Source organism: Silurus meridionalis, chromosome 7 (genome assembly GCF_014805685.1).
Source record: "Silurus meridionalis isolate SWU-2019-XX chromosome 7, ASM1480568v1, whole genome shotgun sequence".
Classification (NCBI taxonomy): Eukaryota; Metazoa; Chordata; class Actinopteri; order Siluriformes; family Siluridae; genus Silurus; species Silurus meridionalis.
This window is the reverse complement of record NC_060890.1, coordinates 18,856,641-18,882,525: the sequence shown is the minus strand read 5'-3', so window position 1 is coordinate 18,882,525 and position 25,885 is coordinate 18,856,641. Positions and strand designations below refer to the sequence as shown.

Genomic DNA, 25,885 nt, shown 5'->3' with positions numbered 1-25,885 from the left:
CTAGCGCACACATCTTAGATTTAGGTATAGGATTTCGTTCATCCCAATATCCAAACCCATACATCACTATACATGGTGCGCTCTTATAACAATAGTCTACACCACCACCGAAATCTATTCATGACATATTTTTATGTAATACTGTAATACGGTACATCCCACGTGCCTAAAAATGGTACACAGAAGGGTAAAATGGATTATATACAGGATATAGTATTGTACAATAGCCATGCCTTTTCAACATAAAAAAGATAACTTGACAAGAACTATCAATGTGACATTTTACTGACTTCAAGATGGACACTGTCCATTCTACAACTCTGATATGAATATAAACTTTTTGGTACAAATGTGTGAGTGTAATCGACCTGTGTCTGTGCACAGCTTTCACGTTCATAAATGGACACGGATTATTGGCCAGATATGACTTGGACCATTCTCAGCACTGACACTGACATGTGCCAGTGGTATAAAGGCGTTAGGGACATCAGCGGTGGTCCATATTTCCATTAACGGAGGTGAGAAATTACAATGTTCCCTGAACAGTGTCTTTGCAGAACCGAGTCAGAATCAACAACATCGTTACAGGAGATATATCAAGATCATGTTCTCTTGTCCTTTATATGGAATCTCTCAGGGTTATCAGGTTTTCTCCAACTTTCCTAAAAGATGTGTAATTAACATTGTACCAAAGCAGCTTTACAGAGATAAATAGGGTATAAAATATCACTTTATATGTTGGTGCCTATAAATCAATCCATAGTGGATGAGCCAGTGGCAACTGTGGCAATGAAAAACTCCATGTAATAGAAAGAGGAAGAAACCTTAAGAGGAACCCATCCTCATCCTCACCGAAAGTCCATTCAGTATAACTCCATCATTGTTGCGGGGTGCTGTTCAGTGATGGGTGCTGAAATGCAGACTTGTTCATGCTGTCCTAAGCCATTGAATAGACTGATTATATGAATTACAGTCGCGTACATGCCTGTGGTACCACGTGATGGACTGGACTCACATTTAGAGAGTATATTTAGTATAAGATATTAATATACCTTAAATATACACCACAGTCCTGACTGGAGAATGTGTTTTATATATCAGATTAAGTCTAAGGTAAAATGATGAGCATGAGAGATGATAATGTTTAATATGTAATTATTTAAAGAAGAAAAAGATGAAGAAGGTGAAAAAAGATGATTATAATGATGACGATTTGCCTTAGAGCAGTTCCGCATGAATGGTTTGTTAGGCGGAGCTTTAGGCGGAGCTCCGGATGAAGCGAGAGCATCCCTCAGTGACGACATAATCTGTCTCGCACCGGCTGTCCTCCGCGCGTGGGCACGCTGAGAGAGGGCGGGGGAGACAGAGAGAGAATTCCGTATAAAAGCCGAACGACCGGTACTCTCTCCGGCTCAGAGTCTCAGTGTCTCATTGTCTTAGTGTCAGACTGCAGTGTTCCTCCTTCATTCACTTCTCTGTTTTCTCACAGCTGAAGTTTCTTCTCTCACACCGTCCTTTGTTTTGTACTGGAAATTAAATTCCTGTCCATGGTTGTGACCGGAACCTCCAAAATGTCCCGAGCCGACGAGGTGCACCGCATAACGGAGAATGTCTACAAGGTGAGTGAATGAATGAGAGAGATGCCTAGAAAGAAAGAGTGTGAGTACTTGTTCCTAAAGTCTGGTCTTGGTGTGTTTTGTGAAAATAGAACAAGAGGTAGTAATAATAATAATAATAATAATAATAATAATAATAATAATAATAATTATTATTATTATTATTATTATTATTATATTATTATTATTATTGTTATTACTACTATTATTATTGCAATGGAGGTTTTTCTATGTGCATGTAGTTTATAACTCACTTTTTGTTGTATTGTCCCCTGACACTTGTTCACTTCTTGATATCAGCCTACTGCAGCAAACCGAACACATAGCACCTGTCAGGTTATTTACAGCACACCTGGGTCTATAAATCATCCCGGGATTAATCTCAGGTGCTCCAGGTGTTGTTTCTGTAGTAATCCAGACAACACCGTGTATGTTGGTTATGGAGCTTTGCTGTGCTTCTGCTACAAACCCATTCTCTATTGTCTGTTTTGTTTGAAAGAATGGAGGTGAGGATGTAAAACAGATAGACAACAGATAGACAATGCAGGTATGAATCCAATCCTGGTACTGACTAAGAACTTAGAGCAGGACAGACTCTTCTTCTTAGGATGTTTTTTCTTATAGATCTTATCTGCTGTCTTGTGGCTGGCTGTTTCAGAGAAACCCAATTGCCCGGTGCTTCCCAATTCCTGTGGCTGACCTAATGAGGCTTGTTAGTACAATCCTGTGGACATCTGGTAGGGACTTAAGTATCAGAGAAGTTAAACCTTCTTATGATACTTATGATAAAGGCTTATTTCATCTAAGCGAAGAGGGGAGTGAGCCGGTTGTGCTGGTCAGTGGGGAAAGGTGTGCTGGTGAGTTTGCTTGTAAGTTGGACTTGTGTTCTTCTGCTCATTGGTTGATATGCTCAATAGTGTTCCCTCAACGTTATTTAAACCAACCAGAATGGCTTAAAGGTGCAATTTGTCTTTTGTTAACTAGTTTCTAAAGACTGTTAGAATACATGAAACTATGATCTCTGTCAGTGCAGTGCAGCAGGTTTTGATCACATCTTCCTTTCAGTTTTCTGTTTGCATTTTTCTGCTTTTGAAATAATCCCCATCCACATGTAAGACATGGGTGGTCAGATGTTCTTCACTTCCTTGACATGGAACTCACATGGAATAATTTAATTCAATTCAAGTTTGTTTTTCTATAGCTCTTTTTACAATGGACATTGTCTCAAAGCAAAAATATACAGTAGTGTTAATAAAGGGCATAGGGCTATGATGGTAGGAAAGTGAAGGCTTTTTTTTTTTTTTTTTCTTACAAATGCAGTTTCCCTCACAAGCAGCAGAGTGCTGCAGAAATCATATACTGCTAAGATAATTTGCCTTTGCACATTCGATGAATTAAACCTGAGTGTTGAACATATGGGTTTAGGTATTGTAGCCAGTAGTGATTGTGCCAGTGGAACACAGATCTGGGAATACACTGAATCTGAAACTGAGACTGAGATTCCTTCTACTCCTGCCAAGAAAGCCTGGTGTAATCAATCAGCATGAAGCAACCATAACTAACCAGGAGAGATGCCAGTGCATCTGAAGTGATTTCTCCTTTTCAGAAAGAATTAAGCGCCTTTCCCAAACAGGAACTCATCACAGATCCCTGTGGACATTTCTGACTGACACCTACAGCGTGCTACTGTAATGACTGATCATTGGCAGTAGGAGAAGGATCAATCTGTAACTCGGTGTCGTTATTTCGGTCGCCTGCAGTGAACTCTAGAGATTATCTGAAAGAAGCAGTGCCAGCTGAGCTAATGAATTCGTATCATAGGAATCGCTATGTGGTGTGTGGACAGGAGGTAGTTTGGAGGTTGTTTTATTTTTGTGTATTGCCTGTCACTTTCAGCTCTGTAGCAAAGACACAGTGTAGAGCTGTTTGAAAGTGAAGGGTTGCCACTCTGACCATTTGATGGGGCACCGGATTTTGAAGAGACCGACTTTGGCAGTGCCAGTTGGAGACAACAAGGATGCAGCAAGGATATAATTGATGTCACGTGACCTGAGTAGAATGCTTCATTTCCTCACTTCAGGCTTGCAGTCCGGATGAGCTGAAACAAAGTGCTCCGGGTTCTCTGCTTTCGTTGTCTTGCTTCTGCAGACTAACAAGGGATTTTGGTGTATTTTGTATTTGTACATCACAGAAAGATGATGCTGAACCAAATACAGTCTAAACAATATCATGTAGTCATCATGTTTTTCTGGTCTTAGTATATACAGAATTAGGTAAAGCGTCTGTGTGTGTATGTGTGTGTGTGTGTGTGTGTGTGTGTGTGTGTGTGTGTGTGTGTGTGTGTGTGTGTGTATGAGAGTGTGAGAGGTATGGCCTGGCAGCTGCTTAGTAATCTCACAGTTCCCCCTGAGTGTTAAGCCTCCTGTCCACGCTCACGAGTGACTCAGCCTGCATCTGCCAGTGTGAGTTGGTGGCGTCCTGTGGTCTGTGTGTGTGTGTGTGTGTGTGTGTGGATCCATCCTTGCCAGTGTCCCATAGTATGTAGGCAGTATCTCAACCTCTGGTGCATGTGAGTGGGGGTGTATAATGGAAAAGCGATCTTGTATGTATCAAAAGTAATAGTGTTGTACTGACACAATCTCTTCTCCTTTCGTTAGTGTTGCCAATCCTTGTGAAAATCACTTTAAGTAGGATTTTCTCTCTCGTTTGCTGCACTTGTTCAAAGAACCTAATCTGGTCCTATTGGGTCTTTCATGTTGTATTAGCAGAAGCACTGTTCTTGGCATGACTGATGAAGTGCAGTTCAAATGCTAAGCATCACTCTCAAGGACACTAAATATAAACAAGTCCATCTAAAGTATACAATCTCAAAAGAGACAGGCCATGCAAACCAGGCAAGTCATACATGTGATTTTGCTGAAAACCTACAGTAAATGTAGATGTAGCTTAAACTCAAAGTTTGTACACTTTCCAGTTCTAAAGCAAACATCAACGGCATGTGACACATTGTCAGGTTTGTGCTCTCTTCCTGTTACCTACAGTATGAGCATGTACACGAGTGGTATCGGTAGAGCTGGTTTTGGGAATGTTTGAACAAGCTGATCAAGGATTTCTATGTTTTTTCTGTCAGGTATATGAAGGCCTCATCATTTGGGTGATTATTAGAGTTTACAGGACAAACTTAACTTTAGGTATTTTATTTACATGAAAATTCTATCTCTGTATGTCAGAAATGACACTAGGTCCTAATTAAGTTAAGACAAACATGGGGTTGGTTTTATAAAGTGGGAAATTGTTTAGGATTTAGATTTCAAAAGATTTTGAACACCATATAAGTCTTGATTGAAATGTTTGATCCACAGTACACTGATGTTATCGAGATCGAGAGTTTTGGGTTGTGTTTTGGCATAAGCTGGATGAGGTCATCATTGTTGCTCCACAGGGACATGTGGGCCAAATGAATGCGGTACATTTTGGATGTTATCTATTTGTTATTTGAGAAAAGAACCATGACTTATAAAAGGGTGAATATATATAAATATGTTTTACAAGGCATTTTTTGCATCTGCATCTGTATGTTTGCCCATTAGTTTAATCAGAACAACTAGTATAGGGTAACGAACGTGGATTTAAAAACCTTCCTTGGAGAAAAGAGCTAAATCAAGCACCATGCTAACCCACTTTACTGTAGACCCTGCTACTAACAGATGGTAGCGCTGTGCTTTTGGCACCGTTTATGTGTGTTATTTATTTGCTCAAGCTCTTGCAGGTTTAGTCATCATAGTAGACTATATGTCCATTCTGTCCAAAAATTACTGATATATGGTTTAGAGCATGTACTCTAGTTCTTCACCAATGGCAAACGCTCCACTTAAACACATTCAGTTTGTGACTGCATTGTAAATCCAATAGTTTATATAGTGGTTAAACTTATGGATGAACAACTATGAAACTCTGCTATTGTTTACAACATATTCTGTTGGTTTAAATGGCACCACGCCTGGATACATGTCACTCTATAACCAGCCAAGCCACATTTTCCTCATCCTTTACATGTTTGCATAAAAACAGATGTAAGGTAAGTGTAGATGATTTCAGTGCACTCTGTATACAGTACATACATCTGATCCGATTTTATTAGACTGAACTGGTTGCAATCATGCAGAAACACAATGTCATGGCTATTCTTTGTGGAATCCTGCAGATTTCTTGTCTCTGTGTATTAGAGTAATGGCTTTAAAATTATGTTAGTATCAGCAGAACATCTAACTTAACAGACACTGAGAGGCAGGAGTTCCATCTCTCTGTACAGCCAACCTTGCAATAATCTTTAAAGTTTTTTGCAACCTCCATTTGATCAGTGTTGATTGGGATATAATTAAACAAATGATAGACATTGTTTGACCTTAGCTGATTTGAATTTTTGTACATCATTGTCATAGTATATGTTGCATGGATGGACAAATGAGCCTGATGTGTGTTCTTCCTACCTTCCTGCATCTTTAATAAAAAACTAAATAAAATAAAAAAATAAAAAATGACCCTGGCTTTGTAGATGTAATAGGAAAACAAATATATTTTATAATAATGACATTTTCTAAAAAGCCTGCCTCTTGCACTAGAATTCATTGTCCTGCCCTGTGTTTTGAGGATTGACTTTGGGAAGAAATGGGAAAAAAATGTGGATCTGTATTTGATCTAGAAAATCAGATTGACACTAGCTTGATCATCCAAATACAAATCTTTTTTTAGAAGTGTTTGTCTTTCTTAAGCTGAGGTCTCTCGTTTGTGTTCCCGGCGACATTTTGGCTCAAATGTTTCTGGTCTGTGAACTAATGTGCTCCTTTGGCAGCCATGCTGGAACTAATTTGGTGCAAAGAGGGAATGGTGATGAGATTAATCTCGCTACTGCTGTGCTGTTTAAAATTGCAGATTGGCAGGACAAGCTTTCAGGGCAATCAAGGTCAGCGAGGTGGGATGTGAGACGAGACTGACAGGGAATGGGAGAAAGTTATCATGACTGGTCTTAAATGGAGGGTAGAACTAAAGGAATTTGCAGGAAATAAGAAAAAAAGAAATGTCCACCCTCTCCCTTTTCATTTCCACATTTGAGAGTACAAAAATAATGCACAGTTGTAAGTAATTTCTTACTGATAGACAGAGTATAAGGATGGATTTGGTTTGTTTGATAGATTTGCACATGCATCTATGCAGCCTGCAGGAGGCTATGCAAAGGCATTTAATCTCTGATCTCGTAGAAGGATGATAGCACACACTTCTCAATTTGACCCAGATCACGTGTGCATGCACATGAGCACTTGACAAAAGCTCTACTGCATCATTGTTGTCATGCAAATTAGACAGTGTTTTTGTGTGTGTGTGTGTGTGTGTGTGTGTGTGTGTGTCTCACTCTTTAAACCGACAAACACCAGCCACTGTTGCTTTTCTCTGAATGGATCGGCATGCTCTTTCGAATGGGGTTCCTCTGCTGCTTCGCATTCTGAAAATGCACAGTGGCTCTATCTAAAAACCCCCCGGCTGGGCTGAGATGGTACAGCCTGAACGTGCTGAGAATGCGAATAAACTGCAGTGGATAAAGAGAGGACTGCGGGGGAATTCCGACACGACCAAATATGGTCACGGAAGTCTTCTTCACCTCAGTGAGGTGGGATTCATGCTGGCGCAGTTGTGCGGAGGCGGCACACACTCTCACAGCAGATAGGAACTCATCTGAAATGTAAATGGAGGCATGCATATGTGATGGATGTTCACATCACCAAGTGTCCTCAGGCCCTGATGGAACACCAGTTCTTTAGACACTAGATTTGTCCCTGCTGTGGATGCTAACATATTCAGTGATCAGTGAATTATGATGGGGTGATATGAGAAATGAATTATTAAGGATTTTCTTTTTTCCTAATTGTGCATCAGTGTGAATAAAATAACTCACTATTATGTGCAAGTAATGTATACCAGAAATCCAGTACACTACAAGTGTCCTATAGTCAAAATTGGGAACATCAAGAATGAAAATTATAGTTGCTCGGTTCACATTATCAATTATTTTTCCATTAGTTAAAGGAACTAGAGATCAAAGTGTCTACTATATGAACAAAAGTATTGCTACACCGGACTTTTCCAGTTTTATGTGGTTCTACCACAAAGTAACAAGTGACAAAGCCAGCCTATAAAGATATGCTTTACATGGGTTTAGGTGGAAGATTTCCTGATATAGAACTCTGACTTTAATCCTATTTAATACCTTTGGGTTGAATTGGAACCCTGACAGCACCTCAATCCTCCTCACCTACATCAGTACCTGACTTTTTGAATGCTCTTGTGGCTGAATGAGAACAAAATCCACTACAAAAAGTAGTGGAAATTCTTTCCAGAAGAGTGAAGGTTATTATAACTGTAAATATTGACTAAATGGGATGTTTAAAATGATTAAGAAGCTCATATAAATCTTACGGTCAGGTTTTCAGAACTTTTTGTCTATGTAGTGTATATTTAAATCATATATTCAAAAACAATGTGCGGTACTGCTACATTTCATCCCTCATCGTATAGCTAGGACACCTGAAAATAAAATGTACTTTGTCTCAGTGACCAAAATGACTATCTGATATTTGACACAAGTTGGCAGCAAAAGCTTATATAGACATGATAACAACCTGTTTTAAAACAAGCTTCATTACATTCTCTGTTTGCATACAAGGTATGTGTGCTGTCAGTCAACATCACACCTATTCATAGATAAAATATGCCAAATTAGACTTGATTCCAGGATCCTGAGTGTCACAACAGAAATCCCACAGCCGTTTGTGGTCAGGTGCCAAGAAAGCAAATTTTTTGTGCTCTTTGAGTGGGAGGGATGATGTTGCTCTCTTTCTCTTGTCAATCACAGCAGCACTAGCCAATCATAGGTGTCTGTGAGATCATAACTATGAAACAGGGCAAATTGCTCTTGTTACACAAGTTTGAAAAGATTCAGTTGACTGGTTTTGTCCTGTCTCAGGGGGAGCATGTGTTAGTGTTTTCCCTCTCTGTAGCTGTTGTGTGATGGGGAGAGCTCAGAGGAGAGTTGAAATTGGTAGGAATTTAGGGAGAAAAAAGAAGAAGAAAAAAAGATCATTGATCAAACAAGATCAAAGATCAATCGCTTGGATACTTGACTTTTAAAGCACACCTGAGTTAATTGCCATTTAATGTATTATGGTTTATAATGCTGTATAGCAGAAGCTTCTTTAGGATTTAAGATACTTGTTTCATTTTCCTGAATATCTGTCTTTTAATGTTATCACACACTGGCATACAAAAGGTAATTGTTGATCTGATCTGATCTTTGAGTGTATGTGTGTCTCTATTCCTTATTGTATGAAATTTTGATTTCTTTCTTCATGCCGCTCATTCAGGAATGTAACACAAGACATGCTGCTTGACTCAAGAGTCTGATTTGTCATCGTCTTTGTATCTTTGATTTTTTGCACTCTAGCCCCTGCACGTTGTTGAGTGTTTCACAGAATAATTTTTGGCTTCATTCTTTTTTTAGGGGTTTGCACTTTGTTACTTGGCTACCAGCAGCCAGTATAGTCAGGCTAATTATCACAGGCTCAGCTCATCTTCTTTTGTGAAATAGATGATAAATTATATTACTGATGAGAAGATGAGACGAGGGTGGCGCTGTGGCACAGTTTCTTCCTCAGGTTTGGTTTGCATCAGTGGAGTTTCTCATGGTTTCTCCATGATCATTTTTTTCTGGATTCTTTTTTCCTATGTGTTTGAATTAGTGCATCCTTGTTTTTGACTCTATGATGTTTTACTTAATTTTAATACAAGATTTTGTTAATTGTAGGTGTGGAATTTAACTGTGTATTGTTAATATATAGCATACTATATGTATATAACTGTTCCTCATATCCACTCTCAGCAGTTAATGCTTTCCTTGAAAAGATCCTTGAAGCAAACAAATACTCTGTTTGTAATAATGAAAAAAAAAAACTAAGTTTAAGATTTGTAAAGATTTGTGACTTAAAAAAACAGTTAATAGTAATTATAATAATAATAAAATAATAATAATAATAACAATAATAATAATAATAATTTAAATAGTTTTTGTTTAGTTTTTGTAACATAGTCTATACAATATCACACATCTGTGGAAGTCTTTCTGTCACTCTTTTTTATTTCAACCTGAATCTGGTTTACTTAGAAGTAGAACAGTTGGAGGCATTGAACCAGTTTACTTTCCAAACAGCTTCACATCACATAACTTCTGAAGTATTTGATGCTCACACACTCATTCTCTAATTAGCCTTGTTTTACAGGTTGGTTGTACAGTTGTTGTGCTTAAAACCTTGTTACCCTGCTGCCTTATCTCAACTTCTCCTGCGCTTTAGTTCTGAAATCCTCTAATTCGAAGTGCATTGCAATTTCTTTTCATGATGAAATTTTTTTTCTCTCATTTGTGGCTGATCCTCCTGACCATTGAAAGAAAAGCCTGTGAAATGAGGCCAGGACTACTTGTAAGGGGAAAAGGTCATGCTTTGTTCTGTGAGCAGCAGATGTTCAAGGAGAGGGAGATTATTCTGATCAGATCGCTCAAATGGAATGCGGAGAGGTTTTCTCTCGCACTGGTTTCAGAAGGAACAAATGGACTCGAAAGGGCAGCTGTGAACGTGGGATCGGGTGAGTCAGTGTAGGAACGTGGGTTACCACGCACCCTGGTGCCTCCTCACTCCATCCCCAGCAGCCCCTTTGTGTCTGAGTGCCCACTTCTGAATGTGAGTGTGTATGTGAATCATCAGGAACTTCAGTGCTTTCAATCAGAGACTGCAGTGCAGTGTGTGTGTTAGAGACATGTGCATGAGACACCGCTTGGATTGGGGTGCTAATGAAGACGTGGAAGTAATGAAGATGTTAACTTAAGGGGATGTGTGTTAGTGTTGAGATCTGAAAAGCATATTATTCTCAGTTGTGGTATAAGAGTTATTGTGCTAAAATGAGGGATTTGTCCTATTTTTGACTCATTTCACCTTCATACTTTTAACCTGTAATTTTAGGATTTAGTACATGTAGAAATAAGTGCATATATAACTATATCTAGTCACGTGAAACTTGATACTTGCACACACTAGTGTAATGACAATACAGTATAATTTTGTGTTATACTATACTATAATAATATATTTAATGTTAAATATATCTTCCAAGTCATAAATTCTCATTAGCACTAGGAGCCTGGCAAGCAGTAATGCCACTTACATTTACATTAATAGCATTTGGCAGATGTCCATATCCAGAGCAACTTACAATTATCTCATTTATACAACCGAGCAGCTGAGGGTCTTGCTCAAGGGCCCGCAGTGGCATCTTAGCAGCACTGCGATTTGAACTCCTGACCTTCCTACCAGGAGAGGATAGAAGAAGAAACACTTCTAGGAAAAACACAAGATGGAAAGGGAAAAACATTAAAGCACCATCAGTGCTTGAATCAGATTTTTCTGTTAAAGATCTCCTGCATATATAATGAACAGCCATAACAATATCACAAAATGGTAGATTTTCTAGGATGTCTCAGGATCCTACATATTCTCAGTGAAAATATGATTATGATGGTTCGCTCTGTTCATAGATCTATGTGTAAATGTTAACTACTTGTATGTTGTGTGTCTTCTGTTTTACTTTCAGTCAATCATGGAGCAGTTTAACCCCTGCTTGAGGAACTTTGTAGCCATGGGGAAGACGTATGAGAAGGCTCTTTCTAGTGAGTACATTGACACCAATTTTCTTCTATCCAACTATGTGGTTCCTTTCTCAGGTCCATATCCAGCTCACCTGCTCGGTCAGGTGCCAGTGTATAAGCTGATATAGGAATGGTAAGCGCATATATTGCTGGATTCTTGGTGAGGTTATGACCAAGAGCTTCATAACAGAACATGATTTCCCTGCATATGTTTTGGATATAAGAATGCAATGCTTGTTTACATGTTCTAAATGTACTGTATGTTAAAAAATGTGTAATTGTGTGTGGGGACTTTGGCTTCCTCTGTTGTACTAATATCACCAGCTGTTCCTCGTCAAAATCCATCTGCACCCCCTGGCATCCCTTTCACCCATGCTTGGCTTCATTAAACATCACATCACTTTGTCTGATAAACTTCTGTCTTTCGTTTCGCTTTGTATGAGTGGACATTTGGATAGTTTGCACATGGAGACACGGGGACACAGTCATGGTGAGGCAGCCGTCGTCACATTGTGTGCTGGGAAACAGGAAAGGCAAAGTGGAACACGGAGCAGGCAGAAGTAGGCCAGGCTGAGATGTGTGAGTTAGTGCAGTCTCATAAAAGGGAAGGGAAAAAGGGAACAGTGCACTTGAGTATCCAGGACAAGTATGGCTGAAACCTGCAAAAAGTACAAGGACAAGCAGTTTTTTTTTTTCCAGGTCATGTCAGGTGCATTTCTTGTTAGTGTATACAACAGGGAGTGTATCACATAAACAACAGCAGAAATCTAATTGTTAAGTACTGTAAAAGATTAATGTATTATAATTTAATAATTAGTTTGAATAATGCTAAGACAGTAGGACTAACATGTAAAGTACTCACTGTTATAAGGAAACTGCAGACCCACAGTAATTATGATATGGATTTTAATGAAAAGCTCTGATTGCATTTAATATCTCCATTATATACCTAGTTGAGATAAAAAAATGAACAAATGCACCACACTTCACCCTGCAGCTGTGTGCATGTGCGATTGTGTGCGGGTGTGTGTATGTGTACCAATGCAGCCTGATGTGTTAAAAATAGTCCCAAAGCCCAGAGTGGGAATTGCTTTCCATCATGCCAGCCCTGCCTGGGCCAGTGCCACTGTGGGTTGAAGGATCTCTTCACTGGAATAGTAAATATAGCAAGTCTTCTAGACTGAGAACAGAAATCCTCCACCAATACACCAGTGCAGATATTTTTAAAAAGACTTAAAAGAATGTGAATCAATTTCTCCATGGGCTCAAATGGGATTAGTGGAAATAAAATGAGGTTGTTCGGTATTCTCCGCCTTTTTACTACACATGATCCATCTCATCTGCTAATTTTTGGAGTTTTCTTGTAATCAGATTAATGTGTGAAGGGCAGTGGGTTTCAAGGCCAGGATGGAGGCAGATTGCCCACTACAGTTGAGCATATTATAGTTGCTGGCTTCTTTGATTTGAGCAGCTTCCATTAACGCTCTGTGCTTTTGCATCTGGCCTTCTGACTAAGGGAAATGGTAAAAATAGTGCAAACCATTAGACATCATCTGGTTGAAATGATTATGGAGGATTGAAGTGGTCCTGTTGGTTGCTCTGTTTTACTCTTTTCAAACCAGTTCATTTGCATTTGGCAAAAGTCTCTCCACTCTGAGCTCTGTTCATAATCCTCTTTTTTTCCCAGCACTCTCTTCACCACATACTGTAATGGAGCAACAAAGCCCACTTCGTTTTCAGCCCCTAATCTTCCCTGAACCAGAACACACTTGTCATCGCTTTGCATCAGCACCGGATGATGAGTCTCTTTAGTCGTACCTGATTGAAGCAGGAGCTTGCGTGCCCTACATCCACCGTTTCCACTCACCATTTCATATTGCGCTGTAGATTATGCTGCACTGCAAAAGCTTTAATTAGTGTCCAAGAGACACTGTGAGTTGGATATGTTTTTTCATGATTCACGAATTATTGTTCTTAATTAAATCTTGGTGTATGTTCGCTAAACGCTGATGTTTATACTTGTTAACCTATCAAAACCTAGTTTAAATATTCTCATCTTATGAATTCAGACAGTATATCTGCTATGCTGCAACGGTCCTCTGGTTGCTATAAGTGATACTCGGGGCTCATTCAAGTGGCAGACCAAATGTAACTCCTGCCCAGATTGGTCTTTCATATTCCTGCATTTTTTTGTGCATTGCAGCCCAATCCCAAGCCGCTCCTCTCCATCATGGAATATAGATTTTCCACACACCTGTTCTAATAGGATAAGGAAGCCATTACGGGTGTAGGGATGCCCAAGGGTCATAGAGAACTAGAACATTCCCGTTTTTGATGTCCCAAATGCTTCCATGTTTTCAGGTGTGACATTTGCAGCAAAAGGCTACTTCGACGCCCTGGTCCGGATGGGTGAACTGGCCAGCGAGAGTCACGGCTCTAAGGACCTTGGTGAGTTATAGACCATAGCTGCAGTGCCTCATGCAGTGACCAGGACGTTAATTTTTGGGATTGTGTGAAAATGTCTGATTCATAATTGATAGTGCGACCTACTGAAACATGGCCAATCTCACATATGTGTGCTTTTTCCAGCACAAAAATCATACATTCTTGTCAATCTGTTTGCTGTTTTATTCAGAAGGTATCCTTGTATAGCAAATGCTCATGCTCATGCCATTCTGGCATACAGGTTTAGATTTTACTTTACTTTGAGCTGAAGGAGAACTTTCTTATGTTTCCTTGAATGATTGTTTAGAAATGATGTGTAGTTGATTATCTTTATGTCTATAACTATGTACTATGTACATTAGTACACACACTGATGACAGGCAAGCCAAAGACCTATGCAAGATTTACTAAATGTTTATTTGGGAATACAGTGTTTATTATTGTTAAGACTGTAAGATATATATAAGGCCAATTTAAAGTACCCACCTATACATTATGCTTTGTAAAGAATGTGTGCCAATTGAAAAGAAAAAAGGTTACCAAAGTGATTTTATTTTTAGAGACCTCTACTGCCTGTTGGGCAAATTGCAAAGGCATTTTCAACATTACAAGCCTTCTTCCTAACTACCTCGGGCAGGGGCTGGGACTGAGCTCTGTACTAATTTTTGAGTGCCTAAAACAGAAAACCCAGTGAGATCCATAGAATAGCATATTGCAACTCATAGTTCTTTCAAAGTGTCTTTGACATTACATAAATATTAAGCACACCATTAAAGCAACAAGAATTATTTTATCCTTGATTGGATGATTCTCTTTAATTGGTCCATAACAGTGTGGTATTTCTGAAATTTGTACAATTCGTAGGTCTCCACTACAATTGTTGAGAGAAGGGTATGGAATGTACAGTGATGTACTGGATGCTATAAGCTTTGAGGTTTATAAATGAACAGAGATAAAACTTGCATTAGGTTGCTTCAAGGTCCAATGGCTTGTGGTCACTTGGTAAATTGGCTTTAGGCGGCTTTCAGCACAGCATCTATTGATATCAGAGCAAAGGCTTGGTGTGATGTAGTTGTGTGGAAGCTCTGCAGTGACCTGCTTCTTAAAGCAAATCTAATTCTGATAACAAATCTCACTGAAAAAAATGAAATGGGGGGCTACTTTCTGTCTGTATTATTTATTGCAGACACTATCAAAGTTCTTACAGGTCACGGTAGCTTCATCTTTCATATTCTTTCAGGCTGTCTTTTTTCGTAAATGATTATTTAGTACATTGTAGATATTTCATCATTACCTCTATAATTAGTTTAGCTGATGTATTTTTTATGCAGTCAGGTAGTCGTTTTTCCTCCAAAACCGATAGCAAAAATTGTTTATCAGTACAATAGCTTTATAAATGTGTGTTGATAAGTAGTATAGATTCCCAAATGTGTTTTTAGTAGTATAGATTCCCAAATATGTGTTCAGTAGTATAGATTCAATATAGATTCCCAAATGTGTGTTGTTAGTAGCATAGATTAATGATAGATTCACAAATGTGTGTTGTTTAGTCGTATAGATTCAGGTTTTTTTGCCTCACAGAGTAAAACAGATGCTTAAGGTGAAGGAGGTCCTTAAAAGTTTGTTTTTCAGAACTGTAGCTTCATTTATAGGTTCACAAACATGTTTTGTTCAGTAAATCTATCTATCTATCTATCTATCTATCTATCTATCTATCTATCTATCTATCTATCTATCTATCTATCTATCTATCTATCTATCTATCTATCTATCTATCTATCATCTATCTATCTATCTATCTATCTATCTATCTATCTATCTATCTATGTCCTATACATAGCATATGTATAACTTGTGAAACGAAGTAGATTTTTTTTCTTTTACATCTGTAGAAGAAACAGGGGCTATAAAGAGCACTTCTCTTTTAATACTGCTGACAGGCATGAATACACTGAGGGTCACTGATGCAGCATAACAGGACTGTCTGCAGCTTATCTAATAAACAGTGTGTGTGTGTGTGTGTGTGTGTGTGTGTGTGTGAGTGTGTGTGTGTGTGTGTGTGTGTGTGTGTGTGTGTCCGTCTCTTAGATGCAGCTGCTCTTTCTCACACTCTTTAAGAAAATGCATCTATTCGCCACACCCCTCTCTCTCGGTTCTCCGTGCATCATTTCTCTTGTTTGCTGTTTTGCCCGTAGGTAGATATCTGTGAATGTTTCTACAATAATGTCTTGCAAAAAATGGGAAATTATTCTACAATTCAGTAATATGCAGAGACTGGAGAACTGCAAGGTGGGACACAGTCCCGAAGTATGATCCACAAAGAATGCATTTTAGCATATTGATGCTGTACTAAGACTTATGCACAGTGATTCTCTGATCCAGAAGGCTGAGTGATTTTGAGAGGCTTTTGAAGATCAGTGTTTGTGTATGGTGTGTGTATGCCTGAGTTTGTGTCAAGGACTGCAAAGCCCGAATAAGCGTTTTTTTGTATGTAAGGTTAAGCTATATTTCATTTTGTCCCCTGCTTTTCTCTGAGAGTATTTTCCATCGTCAGTTTGTGTACAATATATTTGTGTACTTTAGTGTGTGCACAAATTCTGCTTTGACTAGAGAATAAATTAAAATGATGGAGAATTAATTACAAATACCTCTACATGTCACATCACTGATGAATCGTATGTCAACTTCTAAGCCATACGCTGTGAATCTCAGAAATCGACTCCTTCGTCTTCACATTCTGAGACGTGTGATGCCACTCCTTTTACACACACCTTCTCTTTTTAGCTTCGCTGCTATATAAAGACAGATAAATCTACTGGAGTAATATGGGGGGTGCATTGATTTAATTATCTATAATTGCTGCTCTGACAATAGAACCAGTTGTAAGACAAATTAAAGCTATATAGTGAATTATTGCAATTATTTGAATATGGTATATATTTTTTAATACTAATGAATACACAGGGATATAATAGTAGACAATTCACTTAATCTAACTGTAAAAAAAAAATCAGAACATGCAGGAAGATTGATATGTTGAAGAAATTTCTTTAGCTAATTTTTAAAGGAGTCTTCAGTGTCAGTGCTTTATACCAGCCATTCAGGGTATAGTAAGCTTTACACTTTCATATTCCACTGCAACACGAGTTCTGCTTTATCTTCTTTTAATATTATTATTATTATTATTATTATTATTATTATTATTATTATGAGTAGTCTTTATATGAATCTCAAGAGTGCAAAAGAAAGGCTTGTGAGTGAGGTTCCACCCTCGGATTTGCTGCTGCTGCTGAGTAATGAGATACAAAGCATCAGCTTGTTTATTAAAATATCCTTACACGAGTCAGAAAGTGGCATATAGTGAGACTGAGATGAAAGATATAGCAGAATGTAGAGTACTTGCGAATGATGGGAAAACAGACAGAAGAAAATCATAATGGTGTAGATTGTTCTAGCAAAAAGTGATGCCCCGGCCATGCTAAGCGACCCTGGCGAGGTGTCAAGTTCCTGCATTATGCTGATGAATCCATTACTCTTGTTAATGTATACTGCATTCGCTGTACGGACCAAGAGGTCGCTGTGAACCACTGATGTGATTGACACCGTGAATTTCGCTAGATAACCAATAGCGTTTTAACCTGTAAAAAAATGTGACACCGGTGCACAGTATGTGTCAGAAGCCCCTTACATAATTAGTTAGGGAGAAACCTTGACAGTTAAACCCAGCAGTCTGTGATTAGTTGGTGTAATCTCCCTGTCCCTTGTGTCACCTCGCTGTGTGAAAAGAGCTGCATGGAGCACTCCGGCGCTCATCACCCTGCACATGCAAGAACGTAGCCTTCCCGAGGAGAACACTGCTCTAAAAATAGAGCACACACACACACACACACACACACACACACGCGCCTTAGTACACTCTGTTCTGCCGCAGAGAAAGGCAAAATGGGGAAAGAGAGTGTAAGAGCGAGCAATAGCACTGTCCTAAAATGGCTTTTTGGTGATGTCAGTGTTGCCTGAACCAGCCTCCACTGTCTGCCTCCTGCTCGCCGCACGAGTGTGTGGGATACTAAGCAGCTTCCGGTTTCCTCCTGCCCAAATATGGTCAACATCCTGGGTAGTGACTGTGCTTTATAGAGGCTGAGCTCAGAATGCTGCACTACCACAGCCTCCTCTGAATTACAGATGATATGATATTTTCTGTGCAAACATTTTTACTCAGTGCTGATTAGTTCACCTCGAAATAAACTCCGTGCTTGTGCTGTCAGGAAGCAACTTGAGAGCCTTTAGCTAATGAATGCCTGCAAAACAAGGGCCTAATTAAAAATCCCTAATCAGCAGTTTACAGACAATAGCAAGATAAAATAGCAGACTATAGACACGTTAGTCCAAATTTAGTCCTTCAACATCCACATAGGCATTTTTAATAGTCGAATAAACATGTCCCACTAGTTACTTCCTTTGTCATTCTTGACATGTCTTTTAGCCATTAATAGCTGAGATGTCCACCAGCATGGAGAACAGCCGCAAAATGCTGTACTCCTTCCAAAAATCTTTGAAAGTAGTTTTATTTGGTTTTGTAGGATTTTTCTTTTGCTCTGTCTGAGTTTTATGCCTTGCAGGTGGCCATGTTTTGAAGGACCAGCTTCCTCTTTAGAAAAATGTCACATAAAATATGCCTTGCATAATGCTCTGTTAAATCATACAGAGAGCTTGTATTTTTTTTTTCAATTTCTAGATCAGGAAGAAAGTGCACACTCTAACACTTTCTGTGAAGAATTTATTTTCTTGTATGATGGACTGACATCTTATCCAGAGTGTACTCCTGTCTCATTCGATATACTGTTTCCAGTACACAATCCTGATCCAGTGTGACACTGATCAGGGCAAAGCACTCACTTACTTTCTGATATGTTTATATTTTGTACTTATGTGAGTAAAGCTTTATTCAGGACTAAAGGGACAAAATGAGTACCCAGTGACAAGTAACAATTTGGTACCCATTTTTAATCAAGTTTATCTGCATGGTAATTGATATTATTTACTAACAATAATTAACTCTTAACTCAGTACTGCATCTTAGTCTTTAAAAAAAAACATAAATATATAAATCTAATAAATATATGATAAACTATACAATACATGTAATATTTTTCTTTTTAAAGTAATATGTTAAATGCTATAAATTAGTACTGCTTCCTTAAAACATCAATGGAACAATAACACTATAAGAATTTTACTAAAATAAAACTAGTATTGCGCCTTTCCCTTGCCTCTCTGGAGGAAAAAGCAGTGGACAAAACAAGGAAGTGGATCTCAAGATACAATCCACAATGTTCCACCTTTGCACATTTGTAAATGAAGTGGTTTGGAAATGCTGGTCTCCAGCCAGCAGAAATGAATAGGCTGAAATTAAGTTTTTAAAGGTTGCCTATTTTCAGGAAGCAGTTGAGTGAGTGTTAGGGGAATTTTCCAGATAATTATGTGATGTTATAATCACAGCTTTTCAGAGGTGCTGCTGAACATCTTTGCACCTCAACAGGTGTCAAGTGAAAATGCAAAACACTGTTTTAACACCAGACTGACATGTCTATTATCTGACAGATGGACACTCACCTGCCTCGCCAGCAAAAATGCTCACTGCAAGGAAGTTTAGAGCCATGGCTTAGTGTTATACTCCACCTCAAGTTTCAGCTTACCTTAGTGTCTTAGCTTTCACATGCTTCATTCTTGTTCAGATCATAACAGTTCAGAATGATAAAGAATGGTGATATATCCTATCAGTGTTAAATTTTAGGAATATCCCATGAATGGTAGCTTCAATATAGTGGGAACTTTTTATGCTGGATTTATTAATTTCTAGCACATTAAGCCAAGAGGCTTTGTAGAAATTCAGATTAAGGACTTGTAATAAGGAAGCTTTGTGTAATAGTGAAGAAGTTTTATTGTGCACAAAAATAATTACGTTCATCTGTTTTCATCAACATACCTCCTTACCAGTTATAGTAAGTGCTACAGCAGTCATCAATCTCAGTTGTAATAATGAAACACCCCTGATTCTGTCTAAATGCGCTCCTAATATATTATTTTCTATGATTATCTATCATAACATTCAGAGGAAATGTGATATGTGACACTTCACATCATGTAAGGTTTATAGTAGATTATAACATTACTTTACATTACTGGAAGGAGTTTCCAGGGTTAATGCTTAGTAAAAAGCTAAATTTTTTTCTTGTCTTTGTTGAAAGAGGCAAAAAAGAGAGTCTGATTAGGTTTGCTATAGGTGTTCAATTTCAAACATATCTAGCCTTGTGATTTTGCAAACAACTTTCATTTTAATAAAATATGTAAAACCAGTGATGTCAACTGGACTGCTGTCTGGTTAGACTGAAACGTTAGTAACTTCCCTCAGACTGAGGAAGCTAACTTCCCTCAGATTGAAGAAGCTAACTTCCCTCCGACTGTAGAAGCTAACTTCCCTCAGACTGTAGAAGCTAACTTCCCTCAGATTGTAGAAGCTAACTTCCCTCAGACTGTAGAAGCTAATTTCCCTCAGATTGTAGAAGCTAACTTCCCTCAGATTGAAGAAGCTAACGTCCCTCCAACTGTAGAAGCTAACTTCCCTCAGACTGAAGAAGCTAACTTCCCTCATATTGTAGAAGCTAACTTCCCTCAGATTGAAGAAGCTAACGTCCCTCCAACTGTAGAAGCTAACTTCCCTCAGACTGAAGAAGCTAACTTCCCTCAGACTGTAGAAGCTAACTTCCCTCAGACTGTAGAAGCTAACTTCCCTCAGACTGTAGAAGCAAACTTCCTCAGACTGTAGAAGCTAACTTCCTCAGACTGTGAAGCAAACTTCCCTCAGACTGTAGAAGCTAACTTCCCTCAGACTGTAGAAGCTAACTTCCCTCAGACTGTAGAAGCAAACTTCCCTCAGACTGTAGAAGCTAACTTCCCTCAGACTGTAGAAGCTAACTTCCCTCAGATTAAGGAAGCTAGAAGAAGGTACTGAATTGCTCCACATGACATCGCTGATTGCATACAACGTTCTCTCTCTAGGAAGTATAAAAATTTTAATAAAAAGTAAGTAAAAAAAAATTCAGCTTAAAAAAATTAACGTGAGTATGGCTTCAGCTTGGTAATAAGGTGCTAATGGTTATAACTAGAATCTGTGTGCTGCATCATTATTATGCTGTCGACTTTTATTACTTTACCCAAGGTCATAGTGGTGAGGAAGGATGTAAATTATGTAATGTAGCACCAAGTGGATAGAATGATATCAAGAAAAAACAGGAGCAAGCAGGAAAACCAGGAGGCATGGGAAGTAAATAGATGCAGCATACAGTACATACCTGTACAAACCATACATACCTGTGTGAGAGGGTGTGGAGGAGAAAAAACAGACATTTTATTATAGAAAAAACTCTCTGTGTGTCTCTCAGTAATGAGTCTCTCAATCCCCTTTTCACAACTGATCAGGTTCATCATGAGAGGTTGTAGATTACCTCCTGTAGTTCTGTCTGCACCATCTGCCTTCTCTCATATTAATGATTCAGTATTAAGGGTTATATTGCTTTACACGCTAATCAACACTTTTTTTAAAATTAAAATCATATTAGGACTTGTTAGCATTCTCTATAGTTGGTGATAGTTAGTGTCTGGAAAGTGTTAAGGATCGCAACAACAATCTAAAGGGGTTTGTAAGTTCAAATATTAGACTCTGAGAATGGTGTTTCTTTTGATTCCAATTATGAAAGCCACACTAGCCAATCGCTCTGTTAGCATAGATCCTCTGCGACATAGCTTCACAGGAGAGAGTAAGAATAAGTTCACATCAGTGGCTTTGGTTTGATGTGAAAAATGTAGCTGTGTTGGCTTTTTCAGTGGATGCATTAGGAACTTATGGAGTAAACCAGAAAACATTCCAGTTACTTGTAATCTAAAATGTTGGGCATTGGTCCATATTTTCACTTCTATTCACTGTTAGGCCCATAACTATTCGTTTTTTTGGCAGTTTGCTAGATATTTAACTATGTTTAGTTCACATGTTCCAAGAAAGTGGAAACTCAAAATGGAATTTATGAAACATAGATTAAAAAGCAATGATTTATCGATTTGTTACAAGACTGAATATTTCTTCTATTTTCAAAGATATTATATCTATACAAAGTATTTATGAAAGAAATCTGATTTGGTCTATGGAGTGTTTCACAATTTAATAAGTCCCTGGCTGAAACCAAATATTTGAGATTTCTTCAACTGGAACATTCTTGTTATTTCTGGTTAAGCCACTCACGTTCCTTTTCCCAGGTCTTTTTCTTTCTTTGCAAACTTTGTACAAGGGACATTTTGAATAGCAGATTTATTTTTGAAAGCCTTTTGAAGGCCTGTAAAGTAGCACAGTTAACATTTCTTCGCTGCAGAAAGGAGGTCCTGCAGCCATCGATTGCTGGCGGAACGCCCAGCTGCCGCTATTGGCTTTAATTGCACAGATTTTAATTGCTCCAACCCTTTAAGCCCACACAACAATATGCTGAAGGCCTCATAAGCCTTGGCTGTGTGATCAGTGCTGATTATCAGTAAGCGGATTAGAGCACAAGTGGATGGAGGGAAGGAGGAGCAGGTGGAATGGAATTAGATCACCGTGGTGCTGACTGAAACCAGGACATTGGAGTGTGCTTCTTTGAACATAAAGGCAGGCATGGCAAGATCAATGAACAAAGGTACACAAGGTTGTATACCTTCTGTCCCTCTGTTTTTGATTATTGTGTGTGTGTGTGTGTGTGTGTGTGTGTGTGTGTGTGTGTGTGTGTGTGTGTGTGTGTGTGTGTGTAGTTTAATCATGGGTGCAGGAGGAGGAGATAGGGAAGTAAACTTCTCTTTACCAGCACACACTATAGAAATGATGGTACTTATGAGCACAGAAAGCACTCACACATGATAATAAAGTTCAGTGATTTTCCTCTTCTGGCTTCACACTGTCTTGTGGGGTGGTGTATTATCCTTAATCCGGTACATTTAAACTTGGTTCTCCATTAGGTAATGGATACCTTTTGGGAACAATATGTTGCTCAATTGAAATGGTTTACCTCATTTGTTAGCTGATTTGAATGGATTTTTATTTAATTTTTTTATATTTATTTATATTATGTATATTATTATATTAGTATAAGAAGACAAGTAAGTGCTACTAGTGGCATGCCCAGGTTTTTCTGCACCTAATTTAAATGCACCTTTTTATGCATCTTATTGTATATAACAAAAGGATGTATAATGATTGGTCACATGAAAACAGTAATTTTGAAGTTCTGTAGTTCCTAATGCACAACAGTCAAAATCTTTACAACTCTAATATAATATTTTATAACTTCTGATATAAGATCTGTCCCGGGTTTTCATTCTGGGCTCTGACTGTCTACATGTTTTCATGTCAATGAAGGTTTTCTCCATATAATCTAATTTCCTCCAACTTTTCAAAACATACCCATATGCGCATTAGGTGTGCATCTGATAGAGGGATCCAGTGTAACTCTGTTAACTTTGTTCATCGAAAAAGATGTAAACGTTCATATATTCTCACTTTCAGAAGTATAGAAATATGTAAATGGCTTTTCATTCAGTGTTTTGGCTCAACTTACTACTTACAAGCCCTTCCAGTGGGAATAGAACAACAATGACAAAACCAGTTCCCATATATACAGCAATACCAGTGCAAAGGGGTGGGGGTGAGTGTAATTACAATGCAAATACTTACAAATGTAGAAAAGAGACATGAGAGCAGTAAACATTTGTTATAAAAATAGAATTTAAATAGATGTAAGTTACATGCTTACAGGAATTGTGGCTGTTCTGTTAGAATTGTGAGGCAGATAACTTGTGAATTGGTCATAAAGCCGCTTCTTATATTCCGTGATGAACACTAAGCTCTACGCTGTACTTCATCTGTGAACACACACACATACACACGCTGTCTTAGATTTATTCTGAGCTTCAGAGCTGATTAGATGTGTAGTACTATAAGGCTCGGATCAGGATTTGACCTGGTGTAAAGGAATAATAGCGACACATAAGGCCATGCTTTATGAAACCCACTGTGCACTGTGTACTCAACATTCAGAAAGATTTAGACCTTAGTCCAAGCCTCCAATTACTGTGTGTGTGTTAGGAGACCTGAGTAAACAGATAAAAGCCGACAGAGAGAAAGCTGTGCGAGTGTGTGACCCTGAGCATCTCAACCTCTCATTTTTACATTAGACAGTAGCATAGCTGTCGCATTGATCTGTATGGAAGAATGGGTTTGGAAGTGGACTAAAGAGCTGGCAGGAGGTAGAAGTGCATTAAGTTTACACTGCTCTGTGACATCTCTACTGCATTAGCACTAAGACAACATACTCACCAAACACTGTGACTCAACCTGGAATTGGAGGTAGAGAGATATAAAGCCCATGTTCATGATGCGAATGGGTGTCTGTGTGTGTGTGTGTGTGTGTGTGTGTGTGTGTGTGTGTGTGTGTGTGTGTGTGTGTGTGTGTGTTTGTGCATGTTATCCATCATGGCCATGTATGTAAACACCTTGTCCTGTAAGGAACAAGGGGGTGTACTAATGGTTGTTTCTTAAAAAAAATCATGTTGGACTGGCTGAATCCCGGTTAATACGGACTCAGACAAGGATAAGAGGATCATCTCGGGAAGAAAGCTCAGCACCGGTTAATGCCGTACTGTATCTCTAACATGATGACATGATTAGTATTGTATACATTCTCCCTGGTGATATTTAGTGTAGTCAGTCATAATTGCTAAATAGAGCTCTGAGTGAGAATTATATTTTTATATATAATTATGTTTGGTTAATTATTTAAATATGTATTGCTGTCTATTAAAAGGTTATCTCTAACCCTTAAAAAAAGATTTACTCAGTGGGGGAATCCTAAATGACTCTTTATAGAGCATACAATTTTAGAAGGAATTTGTTAACCATTAAAAGAAACATAAACAGGACTTTAATACCTTTTTAACACAGTATGCTGTGTAGAGTATGTTTGGTGTCCTGGAAAAACCCGCATCATAGTAACATCTTGATGTTTTCTGCTATATATAGTTTAGAAAGCTACATGCCTGAAGTGAGTTATGTTTCTATTTTGCATGTTTCTTCAACACGATTGAAGCAGGAATTTAACTTCAAACTGAAATAATTACGTCTGTTTCATGATGTCATCCAACATCTAAATCAAAACCTGAAATTCACACTAAGTACTATCTATCTATCTATCAGTAATGACAAAATACAACTTAAGAGATTCATTAAAGATTAGCTAAGAGATAAGATAAGAGATTCATTAAAGATGAAAGATTTTCATATCGTTTTAGTAAATTATATATTTTGTTTTATATAGCTGAGTTGTCAAGGTATGCCTTTTCACAATTTTTTTTTGTTGTTTGGAAATTTTTAAGAATTTAGCCACAGTGATATCAGATGGGTTTTCCCCAAGCACTATATGCTTATAACTTTTTGTAGCATGTCAGGAATTCACGGATTTGACACTTCACATTGTAACGTTTTTTGAATTCCTTCCTGGATGTTTAATAAATATATTTAAAAAGTTGCAGAAAGAGATATTATCTAAGGTACATCCCTCTCTGGTCCATATTGACACAGATTTGGCTGTGATTATAGGGAAATAGGTGGGGGTGATGTGTGTCACTACTCAATGTGTTTGTTGTATTTTCCCTGGGGGACACATTTGACCTTCATAGTGTCCCCAAGTGTATTGCTGTACTGTACCTTTGGGATTTTATTTTGTAAAAATCTCAACCCAGCTCTTTTGTTCCTTTTATTTTACAATGCACTGCATTATCAGAAGAAGCTGCGTGTAGGTACCATGCATACCTCACACACCGAGATCACACACCTCCTGGCTGCATGTATTACTGTCGTATGGCTGTGTTGCTTTCTGACTAATGACCACATTATGCAAACCAGTGTGCTGCTGATATTAACGTGCTGCTTTTCGTTTTTTTTATTCCAGCTACTGCAATAAGCTTCTGTTGCTATGATTATCATACATGTTCTGATTCCATT

At 38.3% G+C, this 25,885-nt stretch overlaps 1 protein-coding gene across 15 annotated transcripts in view; it reads left to right on the top strand.

Moving 5' to 3' along the window:
• Positions 1–1,201: 1,201 nt before the first annotated feature.
• Positions 1,202–25,885, top strand: part of baiap2b (BAR/IMD domain containing adaptor protein 2b) — a 50,733-nt gene continuing 26,049 nt past the window's right edge. The window contains exons 1-4 of one of the 15 annotated variants that reach the window (XM_046854189.1): positions 1,202–1,619; positions 11,307–11,382; positions 13,723–13,809; positions 25,665–25,676. In XM_046854189.1, coding sequence (XP_046710145.1) covers positions 1,548–1,619; positions 11,307–11,382; positions 13,723–13,809; positions 25,665–25,676 — 247 coding nt within the window. In that variant the 5' untranslated portion in view covers positions 1,202–1,547. Of the gene's footprint in view, positions 1,620–11,306; positions 11,383–13,722; positions 13,810–21,975; positions 22,530–25,664; positions 25,677–25,885 lie in introns of those variants that run through there. The other 14 variants (XM_046854187.1, XM_046854178.1, XM_046854177.1 and 11 more) reach the window with 14 other exon arrangements.